General features: G+C 36.3%; 5 protein-coding genes and 1 long non-coding RNA gene across 7 annotated transcripts; 4 read left to right on the top strand and 2 right to left on the bottom strand.

Moving 5' to 3' along the window:
- The first annotated feature begins 32 nt into the window (after positions 1–32).
- LOC139107363 (odorant receptor 43a-like) lies at positions 33–2351 on the top strand. The gene is made up of 5 exons (XM_070664930.1): positions 33–883; positions 1044–1424; positions 1600–1804; positions 1918–2073; positions 2283–2351. Exons 1-5 carry the CDS (start codon positions 510–512, stop codon positions 2325–2327), a joined length of 1161 nt encoding a protein of 386 aa, XP_070521031.1. The 5' UTR covers positions 33–509; the 3' UTR covers positions 2328–2351.
- Positions 2352–3245: 894 nt separating this feature from the next.
- Positions 3246–5329, top strand: LOC139107362 (odorant receptor 46a-like). Its single transcript, XM_070664929.1, has 4 exons — positions 3246–3623; positions 3862–4242; positions 4298–4502; positions 4687–5329. The coding sequence occupies exons 1-4, from the start codon at positions 3262–3264 to the stop codon at positions 4927–4929; spliced, it is 1191 nt and encodes a 396-aa protein (XP_070521030.1). The 5' UTR covers positions 3246–3261; the 3' UTR covers positions 4930–5329.
- Positions 5330–5416: 87 nt separating this feature from the next.
- LOC139107369 (odorant receptor 46a-like) lies at positions 5417–8278 on the top strand. Its single transcript, XM_070664938.1, has 4 exons — positions 5417–6567; positions 6642–7016; positions 7234–7435; positions 7995–8278. The coding sequence occupies exons 1-4, from the start codon at positions 6206–6208 to the stop codon at positions 8178–8180; spliced, it is 1125 nt and encodes a 374-aa protein (XP_070521039.1). The 5' UTR covers positions 5417–6205; the 3' UTR covers positions 8181–8278.
- A 117-nt stretch (positions 8279–8395) lies between these two features.
- LOC139107361 (rRNA methyltransferase 3, mitochondrial) lies at positions 8396–10168 on the bottom strand. The gene is made up of 4 exons (XM_070664927.1): positions 9636–10168; positions 9327–9565; positions 9074–9229; positions 8396–9007 (listed from the first exon to the last, which is right to left on the bottom strand). Exons 1-4 carry the CDS (start codon positions 9962–9964, stop codon positions 8412–8414), a joined length of 1320 nt encoding a protein of 439 aa, XP_070521028.1. The 5' UTR covers positions 9965–10168; the 3' UTR covers positions 8396–8411.
- An 82-nt stretch (positions 10169–10250) lies between these two features.
- On the top strand, positions 10251–11437 carry LOC139107370 (uncharacterized). 2 transcript variants are annotated; one of them, XR_011546507.1, is made up of 4 exons: positions 10251–10357; positions 10438–10532; positions 10649–11229; positions 11299–11437. It is a non-coding gene; the product is annotated as an uncharacterized lncRNA (long non-coding RNA). The 2 variants fall into 2 exon arrangements; XR_011546508.1 differs by lacking the exon at positions 10251–10357 and having other exon boundaries at positions 10443–10532; positions 10649–10953; positions 11035–11229.
- Positions 11438–11576: 139 nt separating this feature from the next.
- On the bottom strand, positions 11577–14602 carry Cog3 (conserved oligomeric Golgi complex subunit 3). Its single transcript, XM_070664926.1, has 2 exons — positions 14506–14602; positions 11577–14422 (listed from the first exon to the last, which is right to left on the bottom strand). The coding sequence occupies exon 2, from the start codon at positions 14399–14401 to the stop codon at positions 11960–11962; it is 2442 nt and encodes an 813-aa protein (XP_070521027.1). The 5' UTR covers positions 14402–14422; positions 14506–14602; the 3' UTR covers positions 11577–11959.

Raw genomic sequence — 14602 nt, 5'->3', positions numbered from 1 at the left:
ATATTTTATTCAACGAGAGTGTAACAATGTGCGTCGCGGGTAAGAAATAACATTTCGCGATGATCTCAAGCAATACAATTTTTACAATTACGGCCGTCATAAGAATGAAAAAGTACGCGCATCTTACTATGAATAACTGATGGACGTCATGTCGATTTTTTAATGGCCCTTATAGATACTAAGGTTGACAGGAAGTGAATGAAAATGTTATCTACCGCAAGGCTCGCTCAATTACATTTAAAAAAAGCTCTTGACCACTGCGGTAATAACATAATGTTCGTCTCTATTAATAATTGATAAATAATTTCGTTACATTCTTTGCTGAAATTCTCAGAGGCGGATATTTGAAAAAAGAACATGCGATAACTTATACTTCGTCATTATTATGCTGTCACATTGTGTCGTGCGATGAGATCTTACGATTTTCATCGCGAGTCTGTTAAGCAAATAAAATTTGTTGCAATCGAGGAGTGACGTATCTTGGCGCGATTTATTGATAAATTAGAAAAATGGATCAAGATTTAAATTTACTTACATTCAATTTATTAATGTTTACTTTCTGCGGTATATGGCGACCTATGGAGTGGTCATCAGTTCGTGCGAAGCTATTTTACCGTGTATTTTCTATTTTTGTAGTATTCTCTATATACTTTTTGACGACAACCCAATTTCTGGATATCATTTTCGTTGCCAATAACATAGATGATTTCGCTACTAATAGCTCAATGTTCTTCAGCATAATGGCCGTTACTTGTAAAGCGACTGTTGTCATTGTACGTCGAAAAGAAATTATTAATTTAATACAAACATTGATGGAAAAGCCACACAAGCCTCAGAATAAAGACGAGGTAACCATACAAACAAAATTCGACAAATATATCAGGTGAGCTTGCACCTTTATCAAAATTATTATATTAAGCTATAGATATTTCATAAAATATTTATGGAACAATTAAAATGTCGCTGGAAATATGCAAAATTAATTGAGATAATAAAAAATTAATTTGATTTATAAAATTTAACCGTAGCTTCATGATTTGCAGATCGAGCTGTCTGACGTATATGATTTTGGCAACGGGCTCCATAACGGGCCTCACCGTAGGATCAATATTAAATATTCTACATGGCCATTTACCTTATCGGATATGGTTACCGTTCAATTACAGCGTGCGGGTGTTTTACATTTTAGCCGGTCACCAAATGATAACTTTAACGTTCGTCGCTACTGTAAGCGTCGCCGCGGAAATCATGGTCTATGGATTTTTCTTACAGACGTGTGCCCAGCTTGAAATTTTCGAGGACCGCCTTCGAAAGTTAATAATTAATAAAACGACTAATAATAAGTATCAAGGTAACGCGCGCTCGTTGAATGAAGAAAAAACGGAAATATCGGATTGCATAAATTATCATCTTAGTATTTACAAGTGAGTCTCGTAAGAATAATTTTGCACAGATATTTAATTGCCTTATTATTTTTTGTCATCAAACTAAATATTTAATATACTAAAAAAAAAAAAAAATTATTTTAAATTTAAAAAATTATATTTTTAATGCAGAACATTCATAAATAATACCTTTAAAATTAAATCCTTTCTGCAGATATGCAAAAACAGTGAACATCGTATTCAACGAGATTCTCTTTTTTCAATTTTTCGGAAGTATAATAGTGCTGTGTACAAGTGTATATTTCTTGTCAAAGCATATTAAAGACCTGTCGGCAATTATCTTTTTGCTAATGTACACTGTTTGCATGTTCGCACAAATCTTCGTTTACTGCTGGGCCGGAAACGAAGTTATACTTAAGGTAGCGATATGTACTGTGAAATAAAAATTTATATCGCTAAATTATAAATATTAAAAAAAATTTATAAATTAATTTTCGCCCAATTGAGTTTCTAAATTTATTTATCTTGTCAGAGTGCGAACACGGGGGAAGCTATATATTGTATGGATTGGCCATCGCTATCGGTCAACGAGAAGAAAGAATTGATGATGATCATGGCACGATGCGAAATTCCTATACAATTCACGAGCAGTTTCCTAGTAACAATGTCCCTTCAGTCTTACGGCAGTGTTAGTACTGTCATTAATTTAATATCTATTAAAAAATTTTATTTGTCAAATTATTTCTTAACATTTGCCGCTATTGCATGAAAATACTGTCTGTATAATATTTATTTTATTTATTGTAATTTTACGTAAGTGTTTGATCTTCTGTGTTAATATATATATATATATATATATATATATATATATATATATTTTTTTTTTTTATCTTTCAGATCTTAAAAACGTCGTACTCGGCATTTAATTTACTTCAGAAGTGAACTCTGAGCAATATTGTAGTTTTTATTTAATAAATTAGTAATTTTACGTGTTATGACTGATAAACGTTTTAAATTTAATCTCGCTTCCTACGTTAATTGTTCCAACACTAATACAAAAGAATACTCGGACACCGCGCACACGCATTATCTGTAATTGCATGCAGTACAATGTAACGCGTATATTACAATTTATTGCGGCATAAAAAAAATAGAAATTTATCCGTACTTTTAATGCCTCATAGATGTTCAGGCAAATAACGAAGGAAATATACTCGAAGTATTTATCGTTCTCGTCGTAATACACGACACGTATTTTTATCAAATAAAGTAAGGGACTACGATGGAAAATGCTATGTTCCACGTAGTCCCGATGAACAGGAAGATGTGCGAATATATTTTATTCAACGAGAGATATAACAATGTGCGTTGAGTGTAAGAAATAACATCTCTCGATGATCTCGAGCGGAACAATTTTTGCAATTACAGTAGTCGTAAGAGCGGAAAAGAACGCGCATCTTCCGATGAATAACTGATCGACTTCATGTCGATTTTTTAATGACCGTAATAGATGCTAGGGTTGACAGGAAGTGAATAAAAGTGCTGTCTACCGCAAGGTTCGCTCAATTACATTTAAATAAAAGCTATTGACCACTGCGATAATAACATAATACGCCGCTATTAATGTTTGTTAAATAACTTCGCTGCATTATTTGCTGAAATTCTGAGAAGCGTACATTAAAAAAAAAAAAAAAATAATAATAATAATTGTTCGATGACTTATACTTCGTCATTATTATACTAAGTTACATTGTATCGTTAAATGAGAACTTACGATTTTCAACGCGACTTCATTTAGTAAATAAAATTTGTTAGAATCGGGACAGTCATGTATCTTGGCGCGATTTATTGATAAATTGAAGAAACAGATCGAAATATGCAATTGCTTACTTTAAATTTTTCAATGTACACCGTTGGTGGCGTTTGGCGACCTATGGAGTGGTCATCGATTGGCGCGAAGCTACTTTACAGTGTATTTTCCATTGTTATAGTATTCTCTCAATTCTTTTTGACCATAACCGAATTTCTGGATATTATTTTTGTTGTCGATAATATCGACGACTTTGCGACTACTACTCTAATGTTCTTCACCATGCTCGCCGTTTGTTGTAAAGCCACCATTGTCATAGTACGCCGTAATGAGATCATCAACATGATGCAGCTATTATTAAAAAAACCTAATAAGCCTCAAGATGAAATCGAAGAGGCGATACAAACAAAATTCGAGAAATACATCAGGTGAGTTTGTACTTTTATTAAAACAAATCTTTAATATTAATATTAATATTAGCGTATTATATAAACAGTTTTATGCAGCAATTTAAATATGATGTGCATTCAGGGCGTATTTTTTATTATTCCGAATTTTGTCTGTATCGTTTGTTAATATAAATTGTACATTTCTGTACATTGTAAAATCGTTTAAGTTAATTCTAATAATAGTTTATAAAGTTCGATATTCCTTTTACGCTTGCAGATCACGCTCGATAAGATATTCATTTTTGGCAACGGGTTCTATTACAGGCCTTACTGTAGGGTCAGTAATAAATATATTGCACGGACAATTACCTTATCGAATATGGCTTCCGTGGGATTATCATATACCTCTGATATTTTATACATTGGGCATTCATCAAATGATAACTCTAATTTTCGCCTGCATCATAAACGTCGGCACGGAAACCTTGGTACCCGGATTATTTTTGCAAACGTGCGCCCAGTTGGAAATTTTGGAAAATCGCATACAGAAGTTGATAATTAATAAAACGGTCAAATATCTAAGGCACACCCTCGCGACACCGAATAAAGACGAAATGGAAATATCGGATTGCATACATCACCATCTTAGCATTTACAAGTGAGCCGCATAAAAATATTTTCACGCACGTAAGTTTGACTTTAAACTATTGCAGGTTCGCGAAAACGGTGAACGTCATTTTCAACGAGGTGCTCTTCATTCAGTTCTTCAGTAGTATACTAGTATTGTGTACGAGCGTTTATTACCTATCAACGCATGTTAATGATCCATTTGCAACTGCGTCGTTAATAATGTATACCATTTGCATGTTTGCACAAATCTTCGTTTACTGCTGGGCCGGAAACGAAGTTATACTTAAGGTAATTATTTAATCTATTTTAATGCTGATATTTTATTAAATTAATTTAAAAAAAAAATTAAAAAAATAGCAAGTAATTTATCAATCTATCAGAAATATAGAAATTATCCATTCTCTATATATAGGTTTTCGTTAATATTCACGCATAATAATAACGATAATAATAATTTTGTTCGTGTCGGCAGAGTGCGAACACGGGAGATGCTATATATCGCATGGATTGGCCGTCGTTATCAGTTAACGATAGAAAAGAATTGCTAATGGTTATGGTACGCAGCACAAATCCTATAAAGTTTACCAGCAGCTTCTTAATAACCATGTCTCTTCAGTCTTACAGTAATGTTAGTCCTATTATTAGTTTAATATTAATATTAAATATGATATTTGTCGCGTGTGCACGGAAACATTATTTAATGTACTTCACGTAAGTATTTAATTTTCCACGTTAACACGTTTTCTAATTTTCAGATCCTAAAAATGTCGTATTCAGCATTCAATATACTTCAAAAGTAAAAAGTCGAAGTAACATTGTAGTTCCAAATAAATTAGCGAATCTAAATATTAAGATTTTTGTAGATATCTTATTTTTCAGCCCCGACTCTTTCTCTTTCGATTATTCAAACTCCGATGAAAATATCTACGCACGCACTAAACCAAACCACATGCAATACAACACTTATAATACGATAAGCAATTTCGATATAAAAAAAAGTTGTTTTAATTGAAACTTCAACTGTACGTAAAAAATATAATTTCGTTTGTGTTACCTGATTTTTTTTCCTTTTTTTTTTTGTCGCCGTATCAAAAATGTTTCACAATCTTTCGATTCACTCGTCATGCCTGGCGAACGGATATTAGTTAACTTTAGAAGCAAGTTTACCTACGTTATACCTCCGTTACGTTACGGTGTACCTTTATGCAATAATAAGTCTTTGTCGTGCGCGAGAAATAGTTAATTGCTGCGGATGACAAATATTTCATTAGATGGGAATACGGCAACATGCCGTAAGACTGTGAAAAGTTGTTCCCTGATAATTACAACTAAGTTGACATTTATAATTATAGCGTTTACTTAAGGAGGGGCCTAACGTAATTGTAATGAACGCCGTCGTGTACTCAAACGGCTAATAAATGGCTAATGAATACGATTCATGGTCCGAGGGTTAAGAAACTGAAGGAGACAAGCCCGCGTATAATCCGCCGCGAGATGCGTTCAGTTGTACGTTACTCATTTAATTATCTCGAATGTGGTGAAATAAGTTACTGTCTATTCAGCATCCTAAGTACTATCACGATTGTGAAATACATTCGAAGATAAACTTTTTTTTCGTATAGCGTAGTTCAACTTGTCAATAATAATTTAGAGATCGATTCAGAACGATCAAAGCTCATAATGTTACCTCTACGTTACATAATCTTTTAATTCGCATCATTACCGCGCGGCATTATTAATAGCGTTAATATTCATGCAACGTCCCGGTTCCAAATACAGTTCCGTTGAGAATAAAACGAATTTTAAAGAGAAGCTAGTGCTAATATCGATTGCATATGTCGCAAATGATTGCCGCTAGTGAATCTACTTAATCGCTTCGCAATTGCTTTATTCAATTTACTAGAGAAGACCTCTCGCGGTCCCCACATTAATTTTCGAAATCCTGTACACGTAGGAACGTTTTGTATATTCTGCACGAGTTATCCGCCATCATGCAACTACTTTCTTTCAATTTTTTAATATATACTTACGCCGGTATATGGCGGCCTGTCGAGTGGACATCGACCTGTGCCAAGCTGCTGTACAATATATTCACGAGCGTCATATTATTCTTGGAGTATTTTTTGGGGCTCACTCAGTTTTTAGATATCTTGTTCGTGATCGAGACCGTCGACGAATTCGTCGCGAATTCCTTAATGTTCGCGAGCATCGTTATCGTTTGTTCAAAAGCGACTATCATTATATTACGTCGGGAGTCCATCATAAACTTGGTGCAAACATTGCTAACGGCACCTTGCAAACCTCGCAACAGAGACGAGGTGATAATACAGACGAAATTCGATAACTTTATCAGGTCGGTACGTATTTTAATTGCCGGTTTTAATTTAGCGGGAACAATCCCAATTGTCTACGTGCCTCTATTTGCAGATCGTGGTCGCTGAGATATTTTCTTCTGGCAATGAGTTCGCTCACGAGTGTAACTATAGGGTCGGTGATGAACGTTATGCATGGTATATTACCTTACAGAGTATGGTTACCGTACGATCTTAACGTACCTACGGTATTCTGGAGCATATCTATTCAGCAGATCATAACTTTGATCTTCGCGACAATCATCAACGTCGGCACGGAGACTCTAGTCTTTGGATTGTTTCTGCAAACGTGCGCACAGCTTGAAATCTTCGAAAATCGCATGTACAAATTGGTGACCGGTAATACTACCACGGAATCGTCGCTTGCGTCACCGAACAAAAAAAAGAAAACGATATCGGAACATATTCAACATCATCTCAGCATTTATAAGTTAGTGACAGAAGAATATATTATTTTATTCTTTTTTTTTTTTTTTTTTTTTTTTCGTCTTTATTTAATATTATATAATTTTTATTAAGAAAAAAAAAATTAAAATGCTGGAAATTTTTTTTATTATTATTTCTTAATGTTTCACGAACTTCGAGAACCGTAATAATAAAATATCTTCTATCACTTTAATCGCAAAATTAACGTGGTGTTATTATAGATACGCCAAAACCGTAAATGTTATATTCAACCAGGTGCTTTTCGTCCAATTTTTCGGCAGTATCTTAATACTGTGCACAAATGTGTTTTATATGTCGGCACATATCAACGAGTCTCAAACTGCGACTCTGCTGATGTACACCATTTGCATGTTCGTGCAAATTTACATTTACAGCTGGTCCGGAAATGAAGTCATACTCAAGGTAAATTGCTCGCGAAAAGCTGACCGTAATCCCTGCGAGTAAACCCAAGTTAATATCGACCCTACTACGCCCTACATGCTGTACACACAATATTGTCAATGTTGTCTACAATCGATGAGACTATCAATCGCTTGTAGGACAATCATTCTATCGCCGTACGATTACGAAAAGCATAACTGCTCTATAAATTAATGTTAAATGTATATATATATATATACTATATACGTAACGCGCGCGCGTGTGTGACTCGGTTAACTAAAATCGATAGCGATATTGAACTATTTGAAGCGATTACATATAGATCAAGTAATAAAAATCAATATCGATCGAGAGTGCGAATAAAATATCCTTCTCGGGCACACACATGATTAACGTAAAAATATTGGTGAACAATTTTTGCTAAATCTTCCATACGTATATATATTTTTACGCGTACTTTATCTATAAGAAAATATTTTTAAGCAGCCTCAATTTTTAGTGTATATAAAATTATATGTAAAATTAATATTAATTATACTTTTGAGATATAATAATTGTTCTTCGTCAACTTTCACGGCAGAGCACGAACATAGGAGATTCAATATATCACTTAGACTGGACCTCGCTGTCGGTCAACGAAAAGAAAGAGCTATGGATGATTATGATGCGTAGCACGATTCCTATAAAGTTCACCAGCAGTTTTCTGATAACTCTATCTCTTCAAACTTACAGTAACGTTAGTTTTGCCTATATTATTAAATTGTAATAAAATAAATATACACATAGTAGTTTGAAACAAATACGCGGCCTAGTGCTGTAATTTTTACAAGCGCATTATATTTATTATGTCATTCTTACTTGTAATTTTGCTTTTTCTTTTTTTTTTTTTTTTTCTTTTTGCAGATCCTGAAAACGTCGTACTCGGCATTTAATTTGTTACAACAATCCTAGAAGATATAAGTAATCGAAAACATGTATGAATATAATTAATATAATTTTATTCGTCGTCGATTTGACGAGTTACAAATTGTTTTCTCATTTCGAATGTAACAATACCAACAGCCACACCAACGTTCAAGCTATCAATGCCATTGGTTAACGGTATATTAACGCGAGTGCAATTTCTCTCACGTAGCATCTTACACGACTCGAGACTAACACCCTCGGTTTCTCCGCCAACAACGAGTACCACTTCTTTTTCTGTGAAATTTAACGTGTAGTAAGACTCAATCGGAAGTTCAGATATTAACTTCTTTACTAGCGATTTAGTTTTTGCAGTTGGCTTTCTAGTTTGGCTTATCACTTCGTTTATCATGTCACTTTCGATTAATTTGTCGTTATTTGCATTTATATCATTATTCGTATCTCCTTCAACGTAATTATCATTGTTCTCGATAGAACGTAAATTTGATTTTGAATTAATCGTATCGTTTTTTAAATCATATGTTACGTTATTGTCTGCTAAAAACATCGCGGACTCCTCACTTATCAACGACGGAATATCATCCCATGAGACAGACGTAATTATTGGTAAGCGAAAATGGGCGCCTATGGCGCTGCGCAAAACTTTGGGCTCCCATACGTCTACGCATCCTAAAATGACGACATCCAAATTAGTGAAAAAACATCGATTACGAAATTCCTAGTAGTGTAAATTACCTTTCATTAATATTAACTTTTCGCAACCAACCGCAGCGGCAGCTCTTATAATAGTTCCTAAATTCCCTGGTTCTCTAATATTGTCACAGATAATAGTCAGCGGTATAGCATTCTCAGGTACATTCCTAGCCGCCATATCTGGGATTTTAAAGATTCCTGTACCAAAAAAACCAGCCATAATTATATACAAGTGTCTATTCTTGTAGATTACCTTAATTATCAGTCTTTTCTTTCGTGATATCAAGATATTTACCCATTATACCAGGAGAAGTAGTTAAGTTAGACCACAACTGAATTGTGCGATATGGAATTTTATACAATTCTACTTCTTCCGAAAGTGATAGTAGCTGTATATCAGATATTCTGCTGAAGAATATTATTTTTGGCGTTAATCCTGCCTGAATTGCATCTTGGATTAAACGGAACCCCTCCAGTAGTATTTGACCAGACTTTTCTCTATTCTTTTTTGTTTTGATGTCTATCATTAGCGAGCTAAAATACAAACAGAGCATGACTCATACCTTCCAGAAATAATTCCTACATTATTTAGACAACTTTATACCTTATGAACTTATTGTTTGCATCGAGGGCTACATATTTTATCCCTGTGGAGCTTACTCGAATTTCGTCTGTTTTTTCAACCACCTCATTCTTCTCGCGCGTTTTAGCTCTGGATCTTCGTCTAAGTGTCTTAAAAACTGATTGCTTATCATCTCTGGACATTTCATCATCGCTATCAAAAAGCTCGTCTTCGTTGACAATGGCAACGGGTTTTCGACTAGTCCACTTGGTGCCGTATTCGCATTTAATTGTTGATCTCAAACCGGCCGGCTTGAGAAGTTTTGTGCCGCGAACCGACCTAAGCGATAACTGCACGATGCTCAGCAACATTGTTTACTTTGAAAAACCTTCTCCAAGTATCATGTATTACCGTATCATCGAATAATTATTTTAATAGTTGCTAAGATATATAACAATACTTTGTATTAGTCTCTTATCATAGTACGATTAATAATTATATTGTCAACTCAATAACCGCAAATCTACCGCGTGCTTTCGCTCGCACGCACGATGTAAATACTACCAATGCGTCACGTGGAAGTAGCAGGTCGCGCTTCTAGAGTGCGCTCGCTAACGTAAAATATCATCGACGGAGATAAAAGATAAAGGCACGAAACGCTAACCTAATCACATTTGGCGGGGATTTAAATCGCGCGTTTTGAAGTACATTTAAAAATAATTTTAAGCATTCCTCCTCTTATTTTTTTCTACATCGAGAAGAAGGTAAAGAGAAAGCGAATCAAGCCATCTCGCAGCGTTACGATGGCCTGACCGCGTTGCTAACAAATTTGTATTGTTTCCAGAAAACAAGACACATTTCTTTGGAAGCGTTTACCTACTCCGGCTAGTGGAATTGTTAAATATACACCGCACGAAATGCACAGCTGGCGTAAAGAAGGTAAGAGATGTTTGTTAAAATGAATTAATTAGGAGTAAAAATCCGAAATTACCCTTGGTAAAGTACGAGGTATCTATCTTACTCGTGAAATCTTGATAAATATTTTTTTCTTGAAGAGTCGAGAAATCGCAATAACAATTAATATATTTCCTCTATATAATTACGAGCTACCGGTGGCTTAAGAATTAACCAGTGGATAAACAACGATTTCGATCGACAAAGAAATTAAGAGGATTACACGTTAATAATAGCAAAGCAGAGACTACTTCGAGCTAAATAAAGCAATAGTTATTAAAAACCCAGATGTTCCCCGAGGTTATTCAGGATCACGTATAGATTACACATACCTACGAACGAAGTTTGCGATATTAATATCTGCGCCAAAGGTCTTTGAAGTCTTCCAGTCTCGAGAAAGAGCTCGGTGTGTATGGTCAGTATGTATCGTGTTTATTTGTGAACTATATTTCGAAGTGAATTGAAGAAAATAATTTTTTATCGACAGGCTAATTATTGCGCAGAAAACAAATTAAGATTAAGAAATATTAAAGTGTGTTATGCCTTCTCCTGAGAGATTCTGACGTGTATGTACCGAGGGAAATGGAATTTCAGGAAAAATTCGCCTTCACTCGAGAAAGTCCAACGTACGACGCCATCCCTTTAATTATTATTGATAAAATGAAAAAGAAATATCCTACAGGTTTGTGTGTTCAGCATAACGATATTTATATATAATTTATATTTATGTATTATTTAATTATTATTTCAGGTGAAGCAGAGAATCTAAAATATTACGTTCCTAGTCCATTCTGGATGAAATTCCGTTTACTATTATTTTGGACATTGTGGGCTGCATTAATATTCGCAATAATAATCTGTTTTCTTACGTATTTTTGCTTCATACCTCGAATGTGTCGTAATTTAAATACATTTAGAAATGCATATAATTAAATAAGTGTACGTATGGTTTAAAAGTTATTAAAATCTACTGTCTTTGTTGTAGCACTTTTTTCTTTATAAATGTCACGATTTATTTTAATTATTTGTATTATATAATAATTTAATCACATACACATATTTTTACATTTTATATGCCGATTTATACAATTTTACAAACAAAAAAAATTACATCGAAGTAATTATTTATCTTTTAGTTTAACTTATATTAACCAACTAAACATTATTTCAACGTTACTTTAAAACCTTTTATTTTATTATAACAATTATTATATTTAAAATCTAGTAAAGAAGGAAATAATTACTTTTGTACTATTAAAAGTGAAATTTATATCTACATTTACATTTTATATAACAAATTACTTTTATTAAAACAATGGAATGAACCAAATTGCGATATCTTTTTTTTTTATCTCTTTTATTTATTAATTTCTTTTTTATTTATCTTTTTTATTTATTAATTTTTTTTTTATTTAATCTTCTTGTTTTGCAAGTGATTGCGACTGTTTTAAAACCGCCTGTGACTCTCGATTCGACTTTCCTTGCATTAACGTCGTTGAGCTTAGCATAACGGATATTTGCTCCGGCAAAGGACACGCGATCAACTGAAGGTTCTCGTCGTTGTAATACTTACTAAGTATTTGATGAAGCTGCGTGAATGCAGCACAAATGTTATTCTTCACTGGCTTGAATAAAATAAACTCGGTTTCTTTGTTAGCCAAATATAATTGCATCGACTGCTGTATCTCGGGACACTTGAACTTGATTATCCTCAGCACGTCGGCCACTGTGGTGGCTATTTCTTGCGCGCTTCCCAGCGCATTTTCCTGATTCGAGCTTGCGTCGAGCAGCTTTTCCTTCTCCAGCAACTTGATAATAGGATAAATCAACAAATAAGTTGCGTGTTGTATCAATCTCTGGCACGTGAGTCTTAGTTTTGCGTCCACGTGCTTCCTCGAGTCGATCAGCTGTTCTTTCATTTGCGGCGCTCCCTCCAGAAGAAACTGCAGCAACGCGTTGTTCGACAGAGTGAAGAATCTGGAGCTCTTCTCGAGTAGGCCGAACGCAGCGGTCTTCACCTTGGAGAAGTCCAGGCTGAATTCCTTGATGGTGAAATCAACTTGAAACGGGGCGATTTGTTCCCTGAGGATCAGCAGGTGCTTGATTTGAAACAATTCTGCGTCTAGGACGCTCGCTCTCTTCTCAATTTCCTGCCTGGCGTTCTCGATGCTCTGAACACAGAGGGAAATCGCCTCCTGGCTCAGCGACTGAAACACAGACCTGTCCACGCAGCGGTAGAGTCTCGACAAGCACACCAGAGTCCTGCGAACCGTGGGATACCACATAGCGTGCAAATCCGCCGGCGAGCTACCCATGTGTGTCTTCTGGTAAATGGAATCGATAACTATGTGATTACGAGAAACCGGCTCGAGAGCGGAGCTGTCGGTGGACGAGACCGAGATCTTCTTCATGCGTGTCTGACGATTCGCCTCCCTGATCGATTCCGCTATGTCTTCCATCATACGCAGTTTTTCCGGATACGCCAAATCGCCCGACGAAGGATTGTAACTCAGCACGTCGGACTGCAGGTATAAATGTGCGCGAAACACCAATCTCTCTTGAACGTCGTGCAGCAGCTGCAAGCAAATGTTCCCAAAGCCCTCCAGCGGCTCGAAGTTGTTCTGTACATGTTCGTCGAGCATCTCTATCCGCAGGATGCAGCAGATCTCCGCCAGTGTCTCGAGATGATTGATGTGTATTATGAAAGGCCTCAACGCGTCGTACAGAGAGGTGCACAAGCTCTCCAGGTAGGCGGTCAACCCGTTTGACTGTTTCGAAAAAAATTCGTAGAACAGCTTGTGCTCGTCTATCGACGCGTGCAAAAGCAACGCGCACGAATGTCGCACTAAGCTGCAATGATCACCGTTGTATTTCTCTCTTATGGAATTCAGAGACTTCTGTATGCTTGTACCTAGGACTAGACCCCGCTGGCTCCAATAATACTGGTGGCATTCAAGCAACAGACTATCGTACTCCTGTCTTTTATAAGACTTGTTTTCAATCTGCCTGATAACTGGCTTTGTCTTGGACAAGATCGTCTGAAACCTGCCGTAGAACAGAGCGAGAGCCGCGTCTGCGTTTTCCGACGAATTTTCGCTGTCTCTCAAGTTCAAGATGCTCTCAGTGGTCTTGAAGAACAAGTTGGAAATGTAGTTCTGTATCAATGCAATTGCCTTCGACTGACAGTGCTTGTATCTCACCAGGTAAGTCCTGCTTTCATTGAACGACGAGTTGTTTTGCATGAAATCAATATTTACGTCAATTTTATCTAATATGGTGAAGAACATCTCGCTGTTCACTGACAGTGTGGACGCTTCCAGCTTTTCCGTGATCACATCGATCTCCTTGAAATACCTGACGTACTCGGTAATCCCGTCTATCGTCGCGTTCAATTGCTTCTGATCGCAGATGAGCTGCTCGCTCGCTTCGTACAGAGAGGTGGTCTTGCTGGAAACCTCTGTGTACTGCTTGTAGAGTGCAGAGAAATCGTCCAAGGTCTCCTCTATCTGAGAACAGACGTCTTGACATTCGGACCTTCTCGACTTCAGCTCGTCCAGGTACAGGCTGTACTTCAGGTCGTACATGGACATGTATTTCCTCTCCAGAAGCAAGAAGTGCTGAAGCAGCTCTTGATACCTCTCGATGGGTGCGATGGTTTCTTGAGATACGTTCTCGTCGAATTTCTTGCCATCCTCGACCGCGCCAGGTTGCAGGTTCGACAGCGGGAAAAACGAGGACACTGCAACCTCCAAATTCGTCAGACAGTCCTTCTGACATTCCGTTAGCGGTGCCAGGGAATCCTCACTCTGGTCCCACCGTATCAGGTTATGTGGAATCGCCTTCGTTTGCGACATGATTTTATTCGCGGCGGAGACCTTTAGACGCCAACATAATCACGGGGCACCTCGTTAATATGTGATTTAAAATGTTCCTGGAGTATGTGACTATATTTACGTACGTATTTACGTCGGCTGGACAGGTCCGAGAGACGTTTTGACAGGAACTGTTTACGTGTGATTTCATCTTTGTCGATTCAACGAGATTCACATTACCGA

The sequence above is a fragment of the Cardiocondyla obscurior genome, linkage group LG12, assembly GCF_019399895.1.
Source record: "Cardiocondyla obscurior isolate alpha-2009 linkage group LG12, Cobs3.1, whole genome shotgun sequence".
Classification (NCBI taxonomy): Eukaryota; Metazoa; Arthropoda; class Insecta; order Hymenoptera; family Formicidae; genus Cardiocondyla; species Cardiocondyla obscurior.
The sequence above is the reverse complement of the archived record's forward strand: the minus strand, read 5'-3'. Positions and strand labels throughout refer to the sequence as shown.